Genomic DNA, 21,276 nt, shown 5'->3' with positions numbered 1-21,276 from the left:
CAGAAAAAAAAAAAGAAAGAACTGTGGGTGTTTTTGAAGCATCCCTACAGACTTATAAATGATGAAAATGGCAGTGTGATATGAGTGATATGAGCAGTGCCAGCACCCTGAATCATATTCCATCTCCCAGCAGGATTGTCCGGCAGTGGCATGGAAGAGACATCGTGTTCTTTGAGACTACATCAACCAAATTATCAAATATAATTAAGGGTCAGGACTTACAACAGCATATGAACAAACCAGCCTGATTGGCGGAGGTTTTCCGAGCAGCTCTTTTTTGGATCTGCAACTTCTTTTCTGTGCTATTCTATTGTAACATCCTGTACGACGTGAAGTTGCATCGTACTAACAACCTTTGTGATAGAGTGACAGAAGTTTATCCTCAAGCACATCTATCACCATAAAACTCTAAGGAACAGTATTTCAGACCTCAGCAACTTCAACCAAACTTAGGTGAAATCAGCTAACAGGCCCCAAAGCTGCTGAGGGTGGGCAGCAGAGACAGACTGCACAAAGAGTGTATTTTTGTAAGTCTTGCTACCATAGGAAACCAGGGGAATTGTACACTGGCTAAAATGAACAGTTTTCCATAGATTTATTTATGGGCTGGAAACTCCTGCAGCTCTGGCTGTTGCCCACTAGAGGCCGTGAAGCACTTATGTCTTTCCTGACCCAGATTACCAGAACCGAATAAAAAGGAAAAGAGAAATGGAAAATGTGCTGAAACTTAAAAAACCTGTGAGCATTAAAATCTCTAAACCTCTCCTGTCCCTGGCAGCCCAGTGGGGGCAACCAGCTGTTCTCACATGGAACAGACCTTGCTGGAGCAGGACAGGGAGGAGCGTGTGGGGCAGCGGGTGGCTGCTCCTTCATGACAAGCCCAGCGCAAACAAGTAGTCAAACTTAATGGGATTCTTTTAAAATAAATTCTTCCTTGTGAGTATCCTTCACAACTGCATCAGAGCCTGGCACGCTGCAGCTGTCAACAAGAAGGATGTCAAGTGTGAGTCGGATTTAACAAGGGGAGTTTGCTGGAGAATTAAAGCGATGAACAGACATGGACAGAAACACTGGGGAGAAGGCTTGACATGCTGGGAAGCAACCTGAAGGTATCTGTCGGTGTGAGAGAAAGGTGAGGTGAGAGAAGACCCAACTGGGTCAGCACAGTGGAGGTGGAAGGCTCAGACAGAGGCAGGACGGTCATCATAAGGCAGGATGAAGGCAAACAGGAGAATGGATCGGGATCCGCTGGCCAAGGGAATGAACCAACACACTGGGGGACACATCATACCCTGAGTGAATGACACAGCAGATGTGCCAAAAAATTGGAGATGAGAGCAGTTGCAGAAGAGCTGTGCTCTAATGGGAAAGCATCAAAACGGGGCTACAAAGCACTGAAAATCAGAGTTAAATGTCTTCTTGGAAACATAATTTGTTGCAGGTTATCTAGGAACTGACAAAGGGTCAATGCAGATCAGATTATTCTTTGCAGTTATTGATTGCCCTGCTTTCAGCAACATTGAGTTTCATCTGCCATTGTGCTGTTCACAAACCCAGCTTAATTATGGCTTATTTAAGTCCCTTTATCTTCTGCTGTCTGGATTAATTGAATACTTTCGTGTCTTCTGAAAACTCTGTGGTGTTTTCCATGCTTTTGCAATAGATCATTAAACAACATAACTATGTCAGACTATTCCTAAAATGAAATTTCATGGCAGCCCAATGAAAGCCAATGGCCTTAGTGAAAATGTTCACTTATTTCTCTTCTTTGAAAAAGTCCTCATGTATTTGGTAACCTTGTGGTCAAACTTTCTATTAAAAAATATATATATATAGAATATAGAGATTACATTGATTTGGGGACTGTGGATTTAAGTCTCTTCTGGTTTGTGTGCAGATACCTCAAAATATTAGGGTATTATTCAAGAAGTGAAACTTCCTCTGACAGCTGTTTTGCAAGAAACCAGTGATCAGGTGGTTTGCACCTAAATATACAACTTGGATAGCACAATGTGCATGGAGATTTTTTTTTTTGCATCCCACCTTTACAAAGAGCTGGTGATAAGCTCTAAAAGGCAGCGCAGGGATTTTTTGAGGCAGATGCCTCCCTTCTCTGCTTGCAGCCCAAACTCCGCTGGGCATCACACAGCTTCTCTGATCGACGCTCAAGGAGAAGCAAAATCCTTATCTCATACTGACTTCTAACATGCTCTGCTTAATAGGCAGCCCTGAGAGCAGCTACAGGTGTTCACATACTCTTTAATCTAATCTTTTGTTTTTTTGTCTGGTGTCACAGAAGTCACGCTTAATAGGTTTGCAGTTATTAGGCAGTTAGAAAAGTTATTTGCACTTTGCAGTTTGCTGCCAGAAGTGCAGTAGGAGACAAGCACCAATGTCTTGTGAATCCCACAGCTGTCGTGACTTTTCCATTTAAAGAAAGAACAGTTGCTTGAGGCATTGTAGAAACATGCAAGAACACAGAAACAGTTTGTTAATACTGCAAGTGAATTCGCAGTTATTGAGAGCAGATGGTCAGTTCTCACAGTGAATGAACCTTAAATCATCTAGACTTACAAGACTGCTGCAAATGACAAAATGATACCAAATTCATAAAAAGAAATCCTACATAGCCACAGAGCTTGGCTTAGATTTGAATCCTATAGAAAATGGCTTAAACTCAGATAAAGTTGTCACTGTTAAACTGAGTCACAGGCTTTACTCCACAGTTTCATTCCCTTATTTTTGCTGGTATATATAACTCTTATAGCAGTCAAAACTAAGCTAAAATAATAAAGTTCTTAATATAATAATTATATTAGTATCGTCAATAAAGCTTGGAATTAAGCTAATCCTTCCTTGTGCCACTGCAATTCTGTGGCAGCAATATTAGTGAGAATGGAAATAGAGCTCTGAAGTTACATACAGCCATACAAATGTTGCTTTAACAAATTAATCTGTTCCAGAGGTTGTAAATTCTTTCCATACATGTGTTGGTTGTAAAGATTCTATAAAATAGCTTTATGGAGGTATGCAGAAATACTCTTCAATGCAGACTGTGGGCAAATACAAGTTATTACCACTATAGGTAATAGTGGGGCTATGCAAATGAAGGCCTTCCATAAGACCACATGCCTTTCAGCCTACATTTCTGTTTCTTACCTCATTTTCTTAATCAAATAGGAATGTAACTGGGAGGAAGAAGGGAGGCTTAAGCAAAGAGTTTTGTTGTGTGGCTCTTTGTGCATGTGTCCTGCAATTGAATTTCAAACGGTCAGCCACCTCCTCCAAGAGCCCTGAAGTCATCCTCTAAAACCTCCTTCCCTGAGACATATACTCAGCTTTCCAGCTGATTACATCTGGACTGCGAACAGTGAATGACGATTAAGGTTAATCTGACTGCCAATTAACAGGTCTTTGCAAATGGGTAAACAAGTACTGAATTCTGTGTGCTGACCTAAAGGCAGCTGACAGGGATTGCTGACACACACCTGATTCACTGAGCTTTAAGTGAGAACTGCACTCTGAACTGCAGGAGTGCTCTGAATACCAACCAAAAGGCTGCAACAGCACTAATGACAGAGATCAGGCATATGTAATGGAAAAAATGTATGCCCATCGTATTTTCAGCACAGGAAGGGATGTTCGTTTGGTAGGACTGGTGATCAATGCAACTTACTCTGACAAATCCTTCCATTCTATACGTAGGGCTAACAGAGCACACACACATTTGACTGGGTTTGCAGTGCCATATCATTGCTCAGTGTTGGTCCTGTATTACTTATTTTGACTATACTCATCTGGCTTTGGCTGTGAACAAGTGAACTAGGCAGCTCATGATGGTGAATTCAGTCATGAGGACTTTGAAAGTGTGTTATAAAATCCTGAGATTTAGCTGATTGTAGGCATCACATTCATTTCGTATTTCTGTATTCATTTCCACACTTGATATGTGTATTTGTGGTATTACCCTTTATTCTCCATATTAATGACATAGGTCATATTTATTTACACCTCAGCCTCTGCGCATTTCATGGCTTTGAACATACCAAGCCCTGCCACAGTGCCTTCTGGAATAGCAGTGGTTCTGATAAGGAACGAAGGTAGAAACAAATAAGGAACCAAACAGCCATGCATGCAAGTTAAGGAAGATCTCTGGCAATGCTTGCTCCTGTTTCCTCTCCTACACATCTCTGTTCCTAACCTAGTATATCGCTATGAACATACTGACTACTCCATATTGACTACTAACCCATAAGAGCTCTCTTACTACCTTCCCTTTGTGGGACAGAATCACTTATTAATGTATGAGTACCAACCTTTCTCTAAGAAATCAATGAAGCTCCTGCACCGCTATTTTTCATTTGATGTTCCTTTCTCTGACTGCCCCTAAAAAACCCTTCACATTACCTGTGAGTACATGAATTTGCACTTGCAAGTGGGATAGTATTTAAATTTCCAGGTATATGCTTATCATATCATGCTCATTAGACTTAGGAGGAACTTTTTCACTCAGAAGGGTGGTGACACACTGGAACAGGTTGCCCAAGGAGGCTGTGGATGCCCCATCCCTGCAGGCATTCAAGGCCAGGCTGGATGGGGCTCTGGGCAGCCTGGTCTGGTGACTGGTGACCCTGCACACAGCAGGGGGTTGAAATTAGATGATCTTTGTGGTCCTTTTCAACCCAGGCCATTCTATGATTTTATGACAAAAAAGCTCTTATCGATATTGTGCAATCAACTTCATTCTCTTCTTAAGACAAAAATCTGCATAGCAAGCCAGTTAATTTCCAGATCACCGTAAAATTCAGCAAGTCCATGTTCTGGCTTCATGGCACAATGTAAAAAATAAGTTGATGCATATGGCAAGCTTACCCTGCAAAAACACTTTCCATACCTGTTGCTATGGAATTTGCAGGTGCTATAGTTGTTTTACAGAACTGTTCAGTGTTGTAGCCATTTGCAGAATCCTTTCCGTTCCAACTGCTTTTTTAATACTGAACTTGGAAATCCTAGGACACTTTACAGTCCTGCACTGTCAGCTACAACACTGTGTTAAGATTTTGGTACCTTGACTCAGTATCACAGAATTGCTTCAAAGCCTTACAAACCACTAAGAAAGAAAAGATTATGCAAGTTTTTTTGACAGAATGCAATCTACTTCATAAATTGAAATGTAGTGTTAGAAAACCTATAAGAGAATACTTCTAGAAATACATTAATAACAGTGCATTTGTCTGAATTGTTTTGTGATCCCACAAAACAATTGATTGATGGTTGATTCATGACCAACTATTCAGGCCCTACAAATAAAATGTATTATCAGCATAAAATTCACTTTTGAAGCGTGTAATTACACCAGTCTGCTTAGCTGGCATCCCTATGAGTCCACCAAGCTATTCTGAATAGTTTTATTTTTCTAGAAGGTTGTAAAAAAAAAAAAAAAAGAATTACAATAACTGCAGTGATGATCTGAGGTAGCACTGTAGACAAAATGTTGAGGTAGAATGTGATAATGAAACAGTTATGTGAACAGAGAATTTTTTCATGTGCCTCAATAGCTTCACCATTTCTTTTTTATTTTTTTCTTCACCAACCTCATTATGCAGGCAACATCTCCTTTAAAGAAAGCTCTACCATTAATAGTCCCGATGAACAAGCATGCAAAATAGTAACAATATTAGCGAGAAAAAAATGTAATTTTGGCATCTGGCATAATAACTGTGAGGCCATTTGAAAACTGCTGTGCTCACACAGTATTTGGACCTCTGTTCATCAGCAGAGAAGGATCTGGAGCTGGCTTAGCTACTCAAGGATTCCAGATTTCCAGACATATTTCTGATTTTATATAAATCAGTGCGTTATTTTCTGTTAACCCTTCCACGTTGGCACAGAACGTGGCTGAAAAGCTGCCGACGTGTGCGCCAGGGTTAAGTGTTGCAGCCATGTCTGACAAAAGTGAACTGAAGGCGGAGTTGGAGCGCAAGAAGCAGCGATTGGCTCCGATCAGAGAGGAGAAGAAAAGAAAGGAGGAAGAAAGAAAGGAAAAAGAAACTGATCAGAAGAAGGATGTTCTTCCTGTTCAAGAAGAATCTGACCTTGAAAAGAAGAGAAGAGAAGCTGAAGCATTGCTTCAGAGCGTGGGCTTGACACTGGAGTCTCCTGTCGTCCCTCCTCCTACCTCTCCGTCTTCCAAATCCGTGAGTACGCCAAGTGAGGCTGGGAGCCAGGACTCTGGCAATGGCGCCGTTGGATCCAGACGTGGACCTGTTGAACTTGGAATGGCCAAAATCACACAAGTTGACTTTCCTCCTCGGGAAATTGTTACGTATACAAAGGAGACACAAACACCTGTTATGACTCAGCCAAAGGAAGATGAGGAGGAAGATGATGATGTGGTTGCACCAAAGCCCTTAGTTGAACCCGAGGAAGTAAAAACGTTCAAAAAGGAAGAGGAGGAGGAAGCTGCCCCTCACGAACTTACAGAAGAGGAAAAGCAACAAATTTTGCATTCTGAAGAGTTTTTAAGTTTCTTTGACCACTCTAAGAGGATTGTCGAAAGAGCCCTTTCTGAGCAAATCAATATTTTCTGCGACTACAGTGGAAGAGACTTAGAATCATAGAATCATAGAATCACTATGGTTGGAAAAGACCTAAAAGATCACCCAGTCCAACCGTTCACCTATTCCCAATAGCTCCCACTAAACCATGTCCCTCAACACAACATCCAGCCTTTCCTTGAACACCCCCAGGCTCGGTGACTCCACCACCTCCCTGGGCAGTCCATTCCACTGCCTGACCACCCTTTCTGAAAAGTAATACTTCCTAATGTTCAGCCTTAATCTCCCCTGCCGTAGTTTGAAGCCATTCCCTCTGGTCCTATCACTAATGACACGAGAGAAGAGGCCGACCCCCAGCTCACTACAACCTCCCTTCAGGAAGTTATAGAGAGCAATAAGGTCTCCCCTGAGCCTCCTCTTCTCCAGGCTGAACATTCTCAGCTCCTTCAGCCTCTCCTCACATGGCCTGTGTTCCAGACCCCTCACCAGCTTTGTTGCCCTCCTTTGAACACCTTCCAGGGCCTCAATATCTTTCTTGCAGTGAGGGGCCCAAAACTGGACACAGTACTCGAGGTGCGGCCTCACGAGTGCTGAATATAGGGGAACAATCACCTCTCTGCTCCTGCTTGCAACACTGTTTCTGATGCAAGCCAGGATGCCATTGGCCTTCTTGGCCACCTGGGCACACTGTTGGCTCATGTTCAGCCGAGCATCAATCAATACCCCCAGGTCCATTTCCTCTACGCAGTCCTCCAGCCACACCGCCCCAAGCCTGTAGCGTCGCCTGGGGTTGTTGTGGCAGAAGTGCAGGACCCGGCATTTGGCCTTGTTGAAACTCATCCCATTGGCTCCAGCCCAGCTCTCCAGCCTGTCCAGATCCCTCTGTAGGGCCTTGCTACCCCCAGGCAGATCCACACTTCCAGCCAATTTGGTGTCATCTGCGAATTTACTGAGGGTGCGCTCAGTGCCCTCATCCAGGTCATCAATAAAGATATTGAAGAGGACAGGCCCCAGCACCGACCCCTGCGGAACACCACTCACGACTGGTCGCCAGCTGGATTTGACTCCATTCACCACCACTCTCTGTGCCCGGCCCTCCAGCCAGCTCCTTACCCAGCCAAGAGTGTACCCATCCAAGCCTCTGGCTGCCAGCTTCTGCAGGAGAATGCTGTGGGAGACGGTGTCAAAGGCTTTGCTGAAGTCTAGGTAGACCACATCAACAGCCTTTCCTTCATCCACCAGATGGGTCACTAGATCATAGAAGGAGATCAGGTTGGTCAAACAGGACCTGCCCTTCATGAACCCATGCTGGCTAGGCCTGATCCCCCGGTCACCCTGCACATGCCGCATGATCTCCCTCAAGATGATCTGCTCCATAACCTTCCCTGGCACCGAGGTCAGGCTGACAGGCCTGTAGTTCCCCGGATCCTCCTTACGACCTTTCTTATAAATGGGAGTCACATTGGCAAGCCTCCAGTCTTCTGGGACCTCACCAGTCAACAAGGAGCGCTGACAGATGATGGAAAGCGGCTCAGCTATCACCTCCGCCAGTTCCCTCAGCACTCTCGGGTGGATCTCATCTGGCCCCATCGACTTGTGACAGTCCAGCTGGAGCAGTAGGTCTCTGACTGTTTCTTTCAGAATCACAGGGGGGTTAGTGTGCTCCCCAGCCGAGATTACCAGGTCAGAGAGAAGGGTATCCTGAGGATAACTGGCCTGAATTTTAAAGACAGACGTAAAGAAGGCATTCAGAACCTCTGCCTTTTCCTTATCCTCAGTGGTCACATTCCCAGCCTCATCCAGCAAAGAGTGGATATTCTCTTTTGTCCTCCTCTTACTGTTAATGTATTTATAAAAGAGTTTCTTATTCCTTTTCACCCCAGCGGCCAGGTTAAATTCAAGCTGGGCTTTTGCCTTTCTGATTTCACCTCTACACATCCTAACAACTTCCTTGTATTCATTTTGAGTGGCCTGTCCCTCTTTCCACAGGCGGTAGATTCTCTTTTTCTCCCGGAGCCTCAGGAATAGCTCCCTATTCATCCACGCCGGTCTTCTTCCCTGCCGGCTCATTTTGCAGCTCAGGGGGACTGCCTGCTCCTGCGCCCTTAAGACTTCCTTCTTGAAGAGCAACCAGCTCTCTTGGACCCCTTTACTTGCTAAGACTGAATGCCAGGGGACTCCCCCTATTAGTCCCTTGAACAATTCAAAGTCCACCCTCCTGAAGTCCAAGGTAGCAGTATTACTATTCCCCCTCCAGGCTCCACCATGAATCACAAAGTCTATCATTTCATGATCACTCTGTCCAAGACAGCCTCCAACCTCCACATCTCCCACCAAACCTTCCCTGTTTGTGAACAGCAAGTCTAGTGGGGCAGTTCCTCTCATGGACTCTCTGACCAGCTGTATCAGGAAGTTGTCCTCTACGCATTCCAGAAACCTCCTAGACTGCTTCCTCTGTGCTGTGCTGTACTCCCAGCATACGTCAGGGAAGTTAAAGTCCCCCATGAGGACAAGGGCAGACGACTGTGCAGCTTGTGCCAGCTGCTTATAGAATACCTCGTCTGTTTCTTCATCTTGATTTGGAGGTCTATAACAGACGCCCACCAGGGTGCCTGTCTTGTCAGCCCTTCCTCTGATCTTTACCCATAGGGATTCAACATTATCGTCCCCAGTCATAATCTCAGTAGCGTAAAAGCATTCTCTAACGTAGAGAGCCACACCACCACCCCACCTTCCTTGCCTATCTTTCCTGAAGAGTTTATAGCCATCCATTGCAGCACTCCAATCGTGGGAGCAATCCCACCACGTTTCCGTTATGGCAACTAGGTCATAGTTTGCCTGCTGCACAATGGCTTCCAACTCTTCTTGTTTGTTGCCCATGCTGCGTGCATTAGTGTAGAGGCACCTCAGCTGAGCCCCTCGCCTCTCACCTAATCCCAATACCACTTCCCCAGGCTGCTCTCTAGCAGGCCTGGCTTTATCCCCCTCCCCCTTCCTATCTAGTTTAAAGCCCTCTCTACAAGTCCCGCCAGCTCCTGGGCAAGTATCCGTCTCCCTTTTGGAGACAGGCAATTCCCATCAGCAGACCTCAGGCCAGATGCCGAGTAGACCACCCCATGATCAAAGAATCCAAAATTTTTGCGCTTGCACCAGCCTCTCAGCCATGCATTTATAAGACGGCTTTTCCTGGTCATCTCAGCGTTCGTCCCTGCCACCAAGGGAATACTGGCAAACACTACTTGTATGCCCCCTCCATCAACTAACTTCCCCAGTCTCCTAAAATCATTTTTTATAATCCTCAGGCTTATAACAGGGATCTCATCACTGCCGGTCTCAACTATCACTACTTAGAAGACAAAGAAGGGGAGATTCAAGCAGGAGCAAAACTGTCCTTAAATAGGCAGTTTTTTGATGAACGTTGGTCAAAGCATCGTGTTGTCTGTTGTTTGGACTGGTCCTCTCAGTACCCAGAATTACTTGTTGCCTCTTACAACGAGTATGCACCTCGTGAGCCTGATGGAGTGGCCCTCGTGTGGAACATGAAGTACAAGAAGACTACACCAGAGTACGTCTTTCATTGCCAGTCAGCAGTAATGTCAGCTACATTTGCAAAATTTCATCCCAATTTGCTGGTTGGTGGCACATACTTGGGCCAAATCGCGCTATGGGATAATCGCAGCAATAAGAGAACTCCAGTGCAGAGAACTCCACTTTCAGCTGCTGCTCACACGCGCCCCGTCTACTGTTTAAATGTTGTTGGGACCCAGAATGCTCATAACTTGATCAGTATCTCAAATGATGGGAAGTTATGCTCTTGGAGCCTAGACATGATTTCCCAGCCACTGGATAGCATGCAGCTGGTTCACAAACAGTCCGAGGCTGTGGCTGTTACTTGCATGTCCTTCCCTATTGGAGATGTCAACAACTTTGTTGTTGGAAGTGAAGAAGGCTCAGTCTATACTGCATGCCGTCACGGGAGCAAAGCTGGAATCAGTGAGATGTCTGAAGGACACCAGGGACCAATCACAGGTATCCACTGCCATGCAGCAGTTGGACCTGTAGACTTCTCACATCTTTTTGTCACCTCTTCTTTTGACTGGACAGTAAAGCTTTGGACAACGAAGAATAACAAACCTCTCTACTCATTTGAAGACCACTTAGATTATGTTTATGATGTTATGTGGTCTCCAACGCACCCTGCCCTGTTTGCCTGCGTGGATGGGACGAGCCGGCTTGACCTGTGGAATCTCAACAATGACACTGTGGTGCCAACTGCAAGCATTACTGTAGAGGGCAATCTTGCTCTGAACCATGTGAGATGGACACATACTGGGAGAGAGATTGCTGTCGGTGACTCAGAGGGCCAAATAGTTATATATGATGTGGGAGAGCAAATTGCAGATCCTCGCAGCGATGAGTGGACTCGGTTTGGCCAAACACTGGCAGAAATAAATGCCAACAGAGCTGATGCGGAAGAGGAAGCTGCAACCTGCATCCCAGCATAGATCTCTGCAAATGGGCAGCAGTGGTAGGCTTGTGAATGATCTGATGCGAATCTTAGAAGTATGAGCAAGTGTCAGTAATGGCTTAAGGGAGTATGCGGATTCAACCATGGACTTGGAAAACGTGTTATGATCTCTGAAAATCAGATCTTGCATTGTTGACTTCTATATAAAACTTACAAGCACATTATTTGACTTATGTAACTTTTAATACAGTTAACTTTGGCACCTGTACAGGCTGGGAGGAGTGGTCCTTGAGAGCAGCTCGGCAGAGAAGGACCTGGGGGTCCTGATGGACGAGAGACTGAACATGAGCCAGCAGTGCGCTCTGGCAGCTCGAAAGGCAAATGGGATCCTGGGCTCCATCAGGAGAGGGGTGGCCAGCAGGGACAGGGAGGTGATTGTCCCTCTCTACTCGGCTCTTGTGAGGCCCCATCTGGAGTATTGTGTCCAGGTGTGGAGCCCTCAGTACAAGAAAGACATAGAGATTTTGGAAAGGGTCCAGAGGAGGGCGACTAAGATGATCAGGGGGCTGGAGCACCTCCCCTATGAGGACAGGCTGAGGGAGTTGGGCTTGTTCAGCCTGGAGAAGAGAAGGCTGCGGGGTGACCTCATTGCAGCCTATCAATACCTGAAGGGAACCTACACCCAGGAGGGGAGTAAACTCTTCAAAAGGGCTGACAACAGCAGGACTAGGGGAAATGGATCCAAGTTGAAGGAGGGAAGATTTAGGTTGGATGTTAGGGGGAAGTTCTTTACTAGGAGAGTGGTTAGGCCCTGGAATGGGCTGCCCAGGGAGGTTGTGGATGCCCCGTCCTTGGACGTGTTTAAGGCCAGGTTGGACGGGGTCCTGGGCAACCTGATCTGAATGTGTATGTTTGGTGGCCCTGCTAGGCAGGGGGGTTGGAGCTACATGATCCTTGAGGTCCCTTCCAACCCGGGTGATTCTGTGATTCTGTGATTCTGTGTAACTTTGACTTTGCAAGGAACTTCTTTTGCTGAAACACTAACCTGGTGTAAATTTGCTGTTAAGCTTCTGAAATCTCCACTTTATAAACAGTATGTTTCTGGAAAGTAGAAATTGTGTTTCTAAACAAGTTCTGTTTCTAAACTAAACTTCCTATATTACACATTAGCCTTCATGAGGTAGTAAGTTTCTGAAGGGTTCTTTAATTCAAACTGCAAGTGGATATGCATGTGTATGTTCCAAGTAAGTTTCATTGCTTATATAGAGATAAGCTTCAGACTCTGGTAGTGAGTAATATGAGTGAATAAAATGTCTGTAGTTACAGTTCATTTCATAATTGGACCAGAATTGATGAAATACATATTTAATAACAATAAGAAGTTCTTTTGTTTTGAATTGGTGCATTGAAGGGTGAGACTGATTCATAAATAAATCATTTTTTTCGTCCTTTCTAAATCTGACACTGCTCTTCCTTAAGGGCCAGGATTTGGAGAAAAAAAAAGCAGAAAATCCCATGGGATTGAAAACAACAGATGTTGCCTGTTTTAAGCTTTATTCCAAATTGCTGAATTTAGTGCTTTTAAGATTTTTCTGCCTCTCTTTGCAGAAGCCCATGATTTGCTCTTTAATGGATTTTCAAGAAGTTGACTCGGACTGGAATATATGAGATTTTCAACTTAAAATGTGCCATTTTTCTGGAGAGTTACTAAAAACATAGTAGAAGTAAGAAAGAACCAGTTTCAGGGCAGTATCACTGTGGATCAGTACTTTAAGCAATAAGCCCAACATATTACCATCCCCATAAATGTGCAGTGCATGCTACTCATGTCCCACTCAACTGCCCTCGTGCTTCCTGCTCCTCCATTTCAGTACTTCTCAACTGTCAAGCTCAGATTACAGCATCCTGCCCCTTGATTACTGCAAGGGGATTTGCTAGCTTTCCTTAGAAACAAAATTACTTTTTTTTCTCCAGAATCAGTAATGTTCCAGCACCTTCTCATCTGCTCTCCATCACCAGAGATTTGGCCAAATAGCCCCAACCTGCAGCAGTAAAACTCATTCCTTTTCCAGGTGAGCGACTGCATCTTTCGAAAAGATGCTCTGATCATGATTCATTTCATGGTAGACGTGCCCAAGGCGAATCAGGTATTGCAAGAGTATTCTGAAGGATGGATTAAAACACAGTAGATTGGTAGGAAATGGTAAGAACGGTATAGCTAAAAGCAGGATCTGCACTGTGCTTTAAATGTACATTAATATTAAATGATGTAAAAAGATGAGACGAGGTAAAAGGAACGCAGACTGGGCAAATGCATCCTGGAAGTCAACGATTCCAAAAAAGCTTGAGTGGAGAAATAGTGATGTGGAAAAAATAACTTTAACATATATCAGGGGAAAAAAAAAGAAAAAGGAAAAAAAAAAGCAAGGAAGGATGCTGAGGACAGTTTTGACATTCATTTCAAAAGATCTGAGGGGATTCAAAAAACAATCACATAAAGTATGAAAGCGTTGGATATTGTACAACAAGCAGCAGCAGTTTCACTCATCTGAAAAAGAAGTCTGGGAGAGAATTTTATCACAGTGTAGTGGCATCCAAGAGTGAAGATCTCTTCATTCCATGAAGAGAGCCTAACAAGAACCAGCATCTGAAACGTGAGCACGTGTTCAAATTTAAAGGTAAGCATATGTCTTATGCATTTTTTGCACAAGAGAATTTAATTCTAGATCAAACTGCCAAAGAATGTGGTAGATTCTATTTTTGTCTGCAGGGCAAGAAAGAATTCTTTTTGGGGAAGGTTGCTGAAGCTAAGCAACCAAGTTATGTTCTCATCACAAGGCAGGAGATGGATGGGAAGCCAGGCCCAAACAGCTGATGGATTTATGCTTTATTGGTCAGATCGTTCTATTAAGTGTCAGAAACTGTGTTTACAGTGAATACAGCTGCAGTCATTAATAAAATTAATTGAAACTGACTACCCTTTATTTAATCACTGACTACCCTTTACTTAATCACATTTGCATTGCTGCAAGACCACTGAATTGCAAATGGATGAAATATTAAACCTGATCTCTTCACACGTGCTGAGATTTTAACAATACTTTTATGAACCCTTGATCCCTATTTTATGCCTCAGTTTCCTCATGCATTCCAGTTTTTACAACAGCACATACATTACAGAAGCAACAGGAGTTAAACTTTAATGCATTTGTGTTGTCTGCCAAGCTTGAAATGGATGCAAGTATCAGTCCTTAAGGAATTGGTGTGCTATTCATGTTCTCTTAGAAATAAAAATCTATTTTTCAGGTTAGTGTAGAGAAAAATATATATATTTTCTGGTCTTCAGTGGGGACATCTCACTTTGATACTCTATCATAAAGTTTGCTCTGGGATTATTGAGCAACTGGGAAGGAATGTGCCTATAGGATTGCTGCATGCAGGAGATGCAGAAATTCAGTTTAATCAGAAGTGATTTTTAATTTGTTTTTCCCAGACTGAAATTCTAACATACTCATCTTCCAGAAAAAAGGTTTGGCTTCGGACTTCACCACTGCCTTTCCATTTCCCAAATGAAGAACAAGGATGCTGGGACACACTGATACGAAATCCAGGGCCGAGTCTTAATCAACAGCAGCACTGGAAACAAGAAGCACCATCATGAGCTCCAGGTTCAACAGTTTTGAGGTGTGCTGAGGTCACCCGTCCTGGGTCCATGGACTCAGAAGACCTCTGCAAAAACAAAAGGGATCTGAACTGCGTGTATGGAAGACTTCAACGTGACCTCCAGTCTCCTGATCAGGACACAGGGAATCCGGAAACCAGCTACTGAAGTCAACCTTGAGCCATCACAACTTTGTCAAATCTGGCATGCTTTTAAAAAACGTTTCAATCCTAGCACAACACCACAAAAAACCTGAGAAACTTTGACTGAAAGACTAACATGCCCTCTAATATTTCTTTCTTCCTTTTCTTTTTTTTTTTTTTCCTGGTCTGACTGTTCTGTGTTCTCTGGAATATGTGTTAGTTTCAGAAACAGAGCAAAGAGGATGATTTTGATTTTTTGACACAATCTCTTTGCAGAAACTGCATTTGGGTGTAACAATCCATGTGGACAAGGCATGCCTTGCAAATGTCTGTAATTTAGTTTTATGAAAAATATGCAGTGGTTCAATAGAGAGAAGAAAACATAGCTGTAAAGAAGCAGAATTAAAAATATGTCCATCTGCAGTAACATACTCATCTGGAGAAGCGAGCTACCATGAGACAACATAGATATTGTGCTTTAAAGAAGAAGCTGTAAGCTGCATCCTTCCACCCTGTTCCTGGGAACACCCTGATGAGTGCAAAGAGAACAACTGTGAAACACTCAACATGCTGCTAATGTGCGAAGCCCTGTGTTCTGGGGAGAGAAGAGCGCTCAGCAGTAATTGAATCATTCAGGACTGTACTCGGCAGATACCCTAAGGTGATTATGTTCAGAATAGAAGCTTTCAGAATGCCATTTAGTAAATGAAAACAGAGTTGGATACCAGTAATAAACTCGTGCCCTCCAGCTACTCATTTTTTATAGCAACTTAATTGAAACATACAAATCATTTAATGCCTCATACCTAGGAAAGAGGGCAGCACTGAGACAAAAATGACACACACTGAAATCAAGCAATAAACCGTAATTTTGGTTCCAGGAAAGAACAGTTTACTGTTACAGTTTTCTTTCTCCCATGATCAACAAGAGCGTGTCATACCCTGAGTGCTGCTCCCAGGACAGGCAGTGAGGGAGTGCCAATACACCCAGTAAAGTGAAACCCAGAGAAAAAAATTTCCTTTCTCATTGTGTTTGCATTAGCAACTGAATCATAAGATTTCTATTAGCTAATTTGCAAGGAACGGCGTTTTATTATCTTTAAAGAACAGGCATATATTTATAGTATGCTTAAATTGTAGTTATTAAAATGACATATTGCCATTAGATTTTGGATTCTTGCCTTTTATATGCATTTAGTAATTTTTATGATAACACTCAAAGAAAAATTCAGCAAGATTGATTCAAAGTTTTTCAAATTAGAAGTACTTTTTACAGACAGATGTCCCTAATTTAGCTGGTTTATTGAACTGCACACCACAAGAACTGTGAACTGGCTTTGGTAATGTAGAACTGGAATTTTCTAAAGCTGAAGTTTAAGAAGAAAAAAACATTTACTTGTAAGTAAAAAATCATTAGCTAGAGAAGAGTGAGAAGGAAGTCTCTTTTCTTGAGAGCAGAAAACACTCCCTTTTTAATTGTGTACTTCAAGACAGAAACTCCAGCCTCAATGCTCAGTACTCCCTGTTGTTTTACATCCTGGAAGTTCAGCAGAGTGGTTGAGAAAGATTTGGACTTAGGTCTGAAGATGAGTTTGGGTGTGAGCACTACTTGCTCAGACCTGAGTTCGTCATCCTAGGAAGGGCAAAGGCACTGGAGAACAACATCCTCTTCCTCCAGAGGCCAACAAGACACCCCCACCTGGTCCCAGCAGCCCTTCCTGCCGTGCGTTGCTTCACACACCTGTCTGGGCTGCAAGATTTCTGCAAAGCCTGAGGCTCCAGCCAGTGTTCCACTCTTCTCCTGCCTATTTTCAGCCCTTTTTTTGCATTACTGAAGGCTGCAAGTATCATGTACAGCTACTGAAGGATTTTGCAGGCCGTCTCTCCCATGCAGCAGAATTCCATCATTCTGTGCAGAAGATCAGTTAGCATTAGTTGCTTTGAAGATAATTGCTCAACAACAAATTCACTTCTTAAAACTCATTTACATTTCCTAGAAGTTTTGTCAAACTACTGCCTTTGGGGCTGACGCTTTCTGTGTTTAATCTCAGCCCAGTGGTGATTTCCATGCATGTAAACATAAATTCAAACAGTTTACCTGTTCTCAAATCAGACACACGTATGAGACAGTTTCCCTGGGAGCCAAATCCAAACAGCTGCATAATTGCTCAATGTTAGAAAAATATTTCATTGAGCCCTAAGGAATAAGGCAAGTTAGAAGAAAATGTAGTTTCAGAGACATGAAAACATGAAAGTACTGGATTACTTGTCACTGCTACTCATGAGGATGGCCTGGGCAGCATCTGGCACCCGGGGCATTAAGCCCCACAAATGGGGTATCAGCAACCAGAGGAGTGGGCACCAGTTCAATCATCGTATCGAGGCAGACAACACTAATTATCAGAGTGGGCAACAATTCAGACTAAACCCTGTTCTGTATGAAAGCCAAGTTTTAAGGGAAGTCTTTACCTTCCCTGGAAAGGTGGGAGCTGGGTTGAAAAATTTAGCTTTATTCATTCCATGTCAAAACACCGAGTGTGTGGGATGCTGTCATTTTTTCACAGTTGAGAGAGTCTTAATTACTGGTGTGGTGAAATTAATGATCACTGAACACTGTTAAATAGAAATCAATACTTTTGTGTCTGTCCCATATGGCCTATTGCTAGATAGTTATTCATGGTTGTATTTCTCTCATCCTGTGAATATTAATGAAGCAGGAAAGACTGTATATATATATCATCGGCTTGGAAACAAGGATTTTGCAAATGCAGGTCCTCAGCAAAACAGATTATAGTTAGCAGCCAGCTGATTTGTGGGATGCTGAGCAGTACATGTGCTCTAACATAATCCTTCATTTACTGTTCTGATACTTGTTTACTTCTGTCCCCATTTATTAAAAGTGTCCTGCAATAATTAGAAAAGGCAGGATAACATCAACTGTTAGTATCTCCTTGCCAAGATAAGCGAGATGCCCTAACAAGAGATGCCTGACAGACAAGTACAAATGGAGCCACATTCGCTCCGATTAGCTGTGTGACGGCTGCCTGCAAGAGTGAGGCACTGCAGAGAAGCAGGTCGTTAGAAATTACCCTGCCATGGGATGACTGGTGTGTATGGATTCTGCAATCCTATTAAGGCAGAGGCAAGTTTTCCATATATTTTACATGGCTAACCTTACAAGCCTGAGACTCAGTGCTTGGGTGAACATGTGCAGGACTTCACACAGACAGACTCTGACCCTCATAGTTTATGCAGCTCTATCAATTAATTTCTAGGCATAAAGTTACTAGAAAATGCAGAAAACCTGTATTGCTGAAACTGGATCTGATCTTCCATATCATATCATTACTGAATAAATCAGAAAACGTAGTGGCAACAAATGGGTAAGCAGCTGAAATGGTTTAACATGCATACTGTGATGCCACCTAATGCATGGGACTCTCAGGTCCTGAGATGAAATCTCAATATGAAAGAAACCCCAGCTTGCTTCAGCATCCCCTGCCAGGGTCATCGGATGCTCCACAAAAAGGGTATCTGCTATAGCAACCACATCCCATATGAAAAAAATCTGACATTTTTGCAGGAACAGTTCAGATTTTAGATGCCCAGGAGCAAAAGATGGTGCCACTCAGTGAGCTGTGTGAGGGATTACAGTCACTAAGACACTCCCGGGCAGATGTGGGTGTAGACAGCCCATAAGGCCATTAAGGCAGTCCTGCTGCATTACAGTAACTTAAGGAAACAGCCCTACAGTTATGACTAAGGCCCACTGGTATTTATGACCTAAGAATATTTTTGTCCCCGGTACAGGGCAAAGTAGAGACAAATGTTATATGCTGGTCTTAATTTACCATCTCATGCAATTATATTCCAATTTTTAACATAAGAAACCTAAATTTCCTACTTGATAAATTTTACGTTTTTAATTACTGAATGGAGAAGAAACTCAATATCTGTACATATCATAATCCATATGTTCACATCATAAGCCTCTGGCCTTGCTTTGCTTTCAATTGCTGATAGTCATATCTTTCTTGCATGTGCTCCTCCCGTCTGCTGTAACCAACTGTCATCCCTAAGCCTACACTCAGCTTCGACCCTGCAGTGACTCATGCAGTTGCTCAATATAATCTCCTTTGTTTGTGTGGAACTACACGCAGTGTATAAAGATAAGGCTCAGAGACACCACTGTAAGCTTTCTGAGTAAACGTGTTTTGTCAAATGTCTGTCAAAAGCCTGGAGCAAAGGTGCTGCAGCTGCTTCTGCAGTGCCAACAGCAGCGTGCACTGAGCTGGCATGGGCTGAATTAAGAGCCTTATTCACTTTGAGCAGCTTTGATCTCTACAAGCAATGTCAGAGCTGGTGGATAGATGTGGTGCCATGCAATGTAAATAATGGCACTGCAGATGTGGTGAGACATCCATGCCCTTTAGGTGCAGGTCTCTAAGCAGATCCCACCGACACAGTTGGATGGCTCCTTTAGCCAAGTAACTCCTTCCTCAGTAAGTACTACTGCTGTGTTTCATGTGTGGTTTGGGGATTCCCCTTGTGCTGCTTTTGAAAAATAGGGGAAGGTTCCCATTTGTAAACTGAAATTCTCTTCTACCTACTACTATAAACCCATCACTGTTTTTCATGTAAAACTTGCAGAAAATTGTAATAAAGATGACTAGTCCACAACAACCCCCTCCAATGATTTGTTTGTGCAGTGCATTTTTAGCCAATTTCCTAAGGAAATGATGCTCACAGAACCATGATTTGTGTGGTGCTCGGTCTGTCTGCCTGTCCTTCTGTCAATGCCAGGCTCCTCATTCCCTTCCCTGGTAACTTTTGAGTGAATTGGCTGTTTTGTGAGACAGATGGCTCAAAGGTATTAAAATCTTACAAATTTTCTCAGTATAAGCAGCAGGGTAATGGAAAGAGAGCCTCTTAGTGGCCCAATGAAGAAAAGACTTCACCACAAATTCAATCTTTTTTAAGCCTAAGAAAATCCACACAAAGCTCAAGGTCTCTGCAAACTCTGCTCAGGGAAGCCTTTGCTGAACCTGGCACTGATGAACCCATCTTGTTATCTATTGCTAGGCAAACATCACTTTGTTTACTGTAGAAATAGCCAGTTAAATTTTTAATAAGGACATTGCTAAGGCAGTTAATATGCAATGCAATGATATTCATTAATCTCATACCCTAAGCCATGCAGCTTGCTATACTTACATGCTGCCTAACTTTGACACCATGTCTGAAAAAAGCATTATCACAGCATTTAGTGCTCATATTAAAAGAGCTGACATTGAAATGCACACCCAGCCCCAGTCAGTGTGGCACTAAACAGCACTCAGCATTACCTGAGCAGGCCCCCGAGCAGCCCCCACAACACACACATCATCCTATACACAGCGAAGGTGGAGAAAGCCTGTTCTGGAAACTGATGAGAAGTTTTGATCAAATAAATGTCACCAGGCTTTTATGCTGAGCTCCCAGCCCTGAACACAGTGTGCCTGGTGGCTCTGTCCCTGCTGGACACTCACATGCATTAGCACTTGCTGCTTGATGCTCAGCTTACAAAGGACACTGTACTTTCCAGGCTTCTTGCCTATTCCACACCACTTCATTGACATTAGAACTCGAAACGCTGGGGGTGTGATGCTTACTTACTTTTAAATCAAATGTTATAACTCAGAATTATGCCCATCTCTAAGAGCTTAATTAAGAAAGAAGGCACAAACCTGCATCTCATGTTCCCAGACTCATTTTAGCCTCATTTAGTGACATAAAAGCAGCAGAAAATAAGCAAAGTGAGATGCTGCAACATCACACAGTCCTGCACTCCCTGCTATAGTGGTTGTCTGTGACACTGGGATATGTACACAAGGCATCTTTTATTTCCCTTTCTGGCCCAAACATGGCCTCTGTGATGAAAAATGCACTTTCTGGTTGCGTTCAAAGAATCTGAGCATGCTGGCATCCAACAGGTTTTGCAGGTACCACCATCAAGGCAAATGTGTGTATTACCAACCAAATCCAAAATGCAATTTTCTTCCTCTTGTTGCATCCCACATGCAGACAGTCATGGGAAATGAATGAAAACGCAATTTTTCTCTTTCAAGGAAAAGGAGATTCACTTTCCTCAAGCAGTTAAATACCAGATCTCCCGGTCATGTCAGCACCATGCACACTGCCAGCAGATCCTCTTATCTCTTTCTGGCCACCTTATTTTCAGAACCCGAAAGGTGAGGCAAACCAATAATGCCACCAGAGCCTTGCACAGCTGAACTAATTCATCCTGAGGCAAACAACACCTCACACACTGGCCATGTTCACCACCTCTGGCTCCTCTCAAATTCCCTGTGGGACACTGCTAACTGGCTTCTGGCACCAAGGCAGCTGCTGTTCAGCGGTGGCACCTAACTTCTGGGCTGCACTGATCTAATGCTGCATCTGCAGTTA

At 43.4% G+C, this 21,276-nt stretch overlaps 2 protein-coding genes across 6 annotated transcripts in view; one reads left to right on the top strand and one right to left on the bottom strand.

The window, feature by feature from the left end:
* Positions 1-21,276, bottom strand: part of STARD13 (StAR related lipid transfer domain containing 13) — a 308,068-nt gene that overhangs the window by 85,901 nt on the left and 200,891 nt on the right. The gene's annotated exons all lie outside the window — the stretch shown is intronic.
* Positions 451-14,743, top strand: LOC125688220 (cytoplasmic dynein 1 intermediate chain 2-like). The gene is made up of 2 exons (XM_048933958.1): positions 451-6,606; positions 9,903-14,743. The coding sequence occupies exons 1-2, from the start codon at positions 5,943-5,945 to the stop codon at positions 11,060-11,062; spliced, it is 1,824 nt and encodes a 607-aa protein (XP_048789915.1). The 5' UTR covers positions 451-5,942; the 3' UTR covers positions 11,063-14,743.

Source organism: Lagopus muta, chromosome 1 (assembly GCF_023343835.1).
Source record: "Lagopus muta isolate bLagMut1 chromosome 1, bLagMut1 primary, whole genome shotgun sequence".
NCBI classification, from domain to species: Eukaryota; Metazoa; Chordata; class Aves; order Galliformes; family Phasianidae; genus Lagopus; species Lagopus muta.
The sequence above is the reverse complement of the archived record's forward strand: the minus strand, read 5'-3'. Positions and strand labels throughout refer to the sequence as shown.

Bases quoted from the DNA above. Each gene is read 5' to 3' on its own strand.
- LOC125688220 (XM_048933958.1), top strand. From the start codon at position 5,943: ATGTCTGACAAAAGTGAACTGAAGGCGGAGTTGGAGCGCAAGAAGCAG. The intron at 6,607-9,902 runs ACTTAGAATCAT...TCAACTATCACT, and splicing joins CTGCGACTACAGTGGAAGAG to ACTTAGAAGACAAAGAAGGG.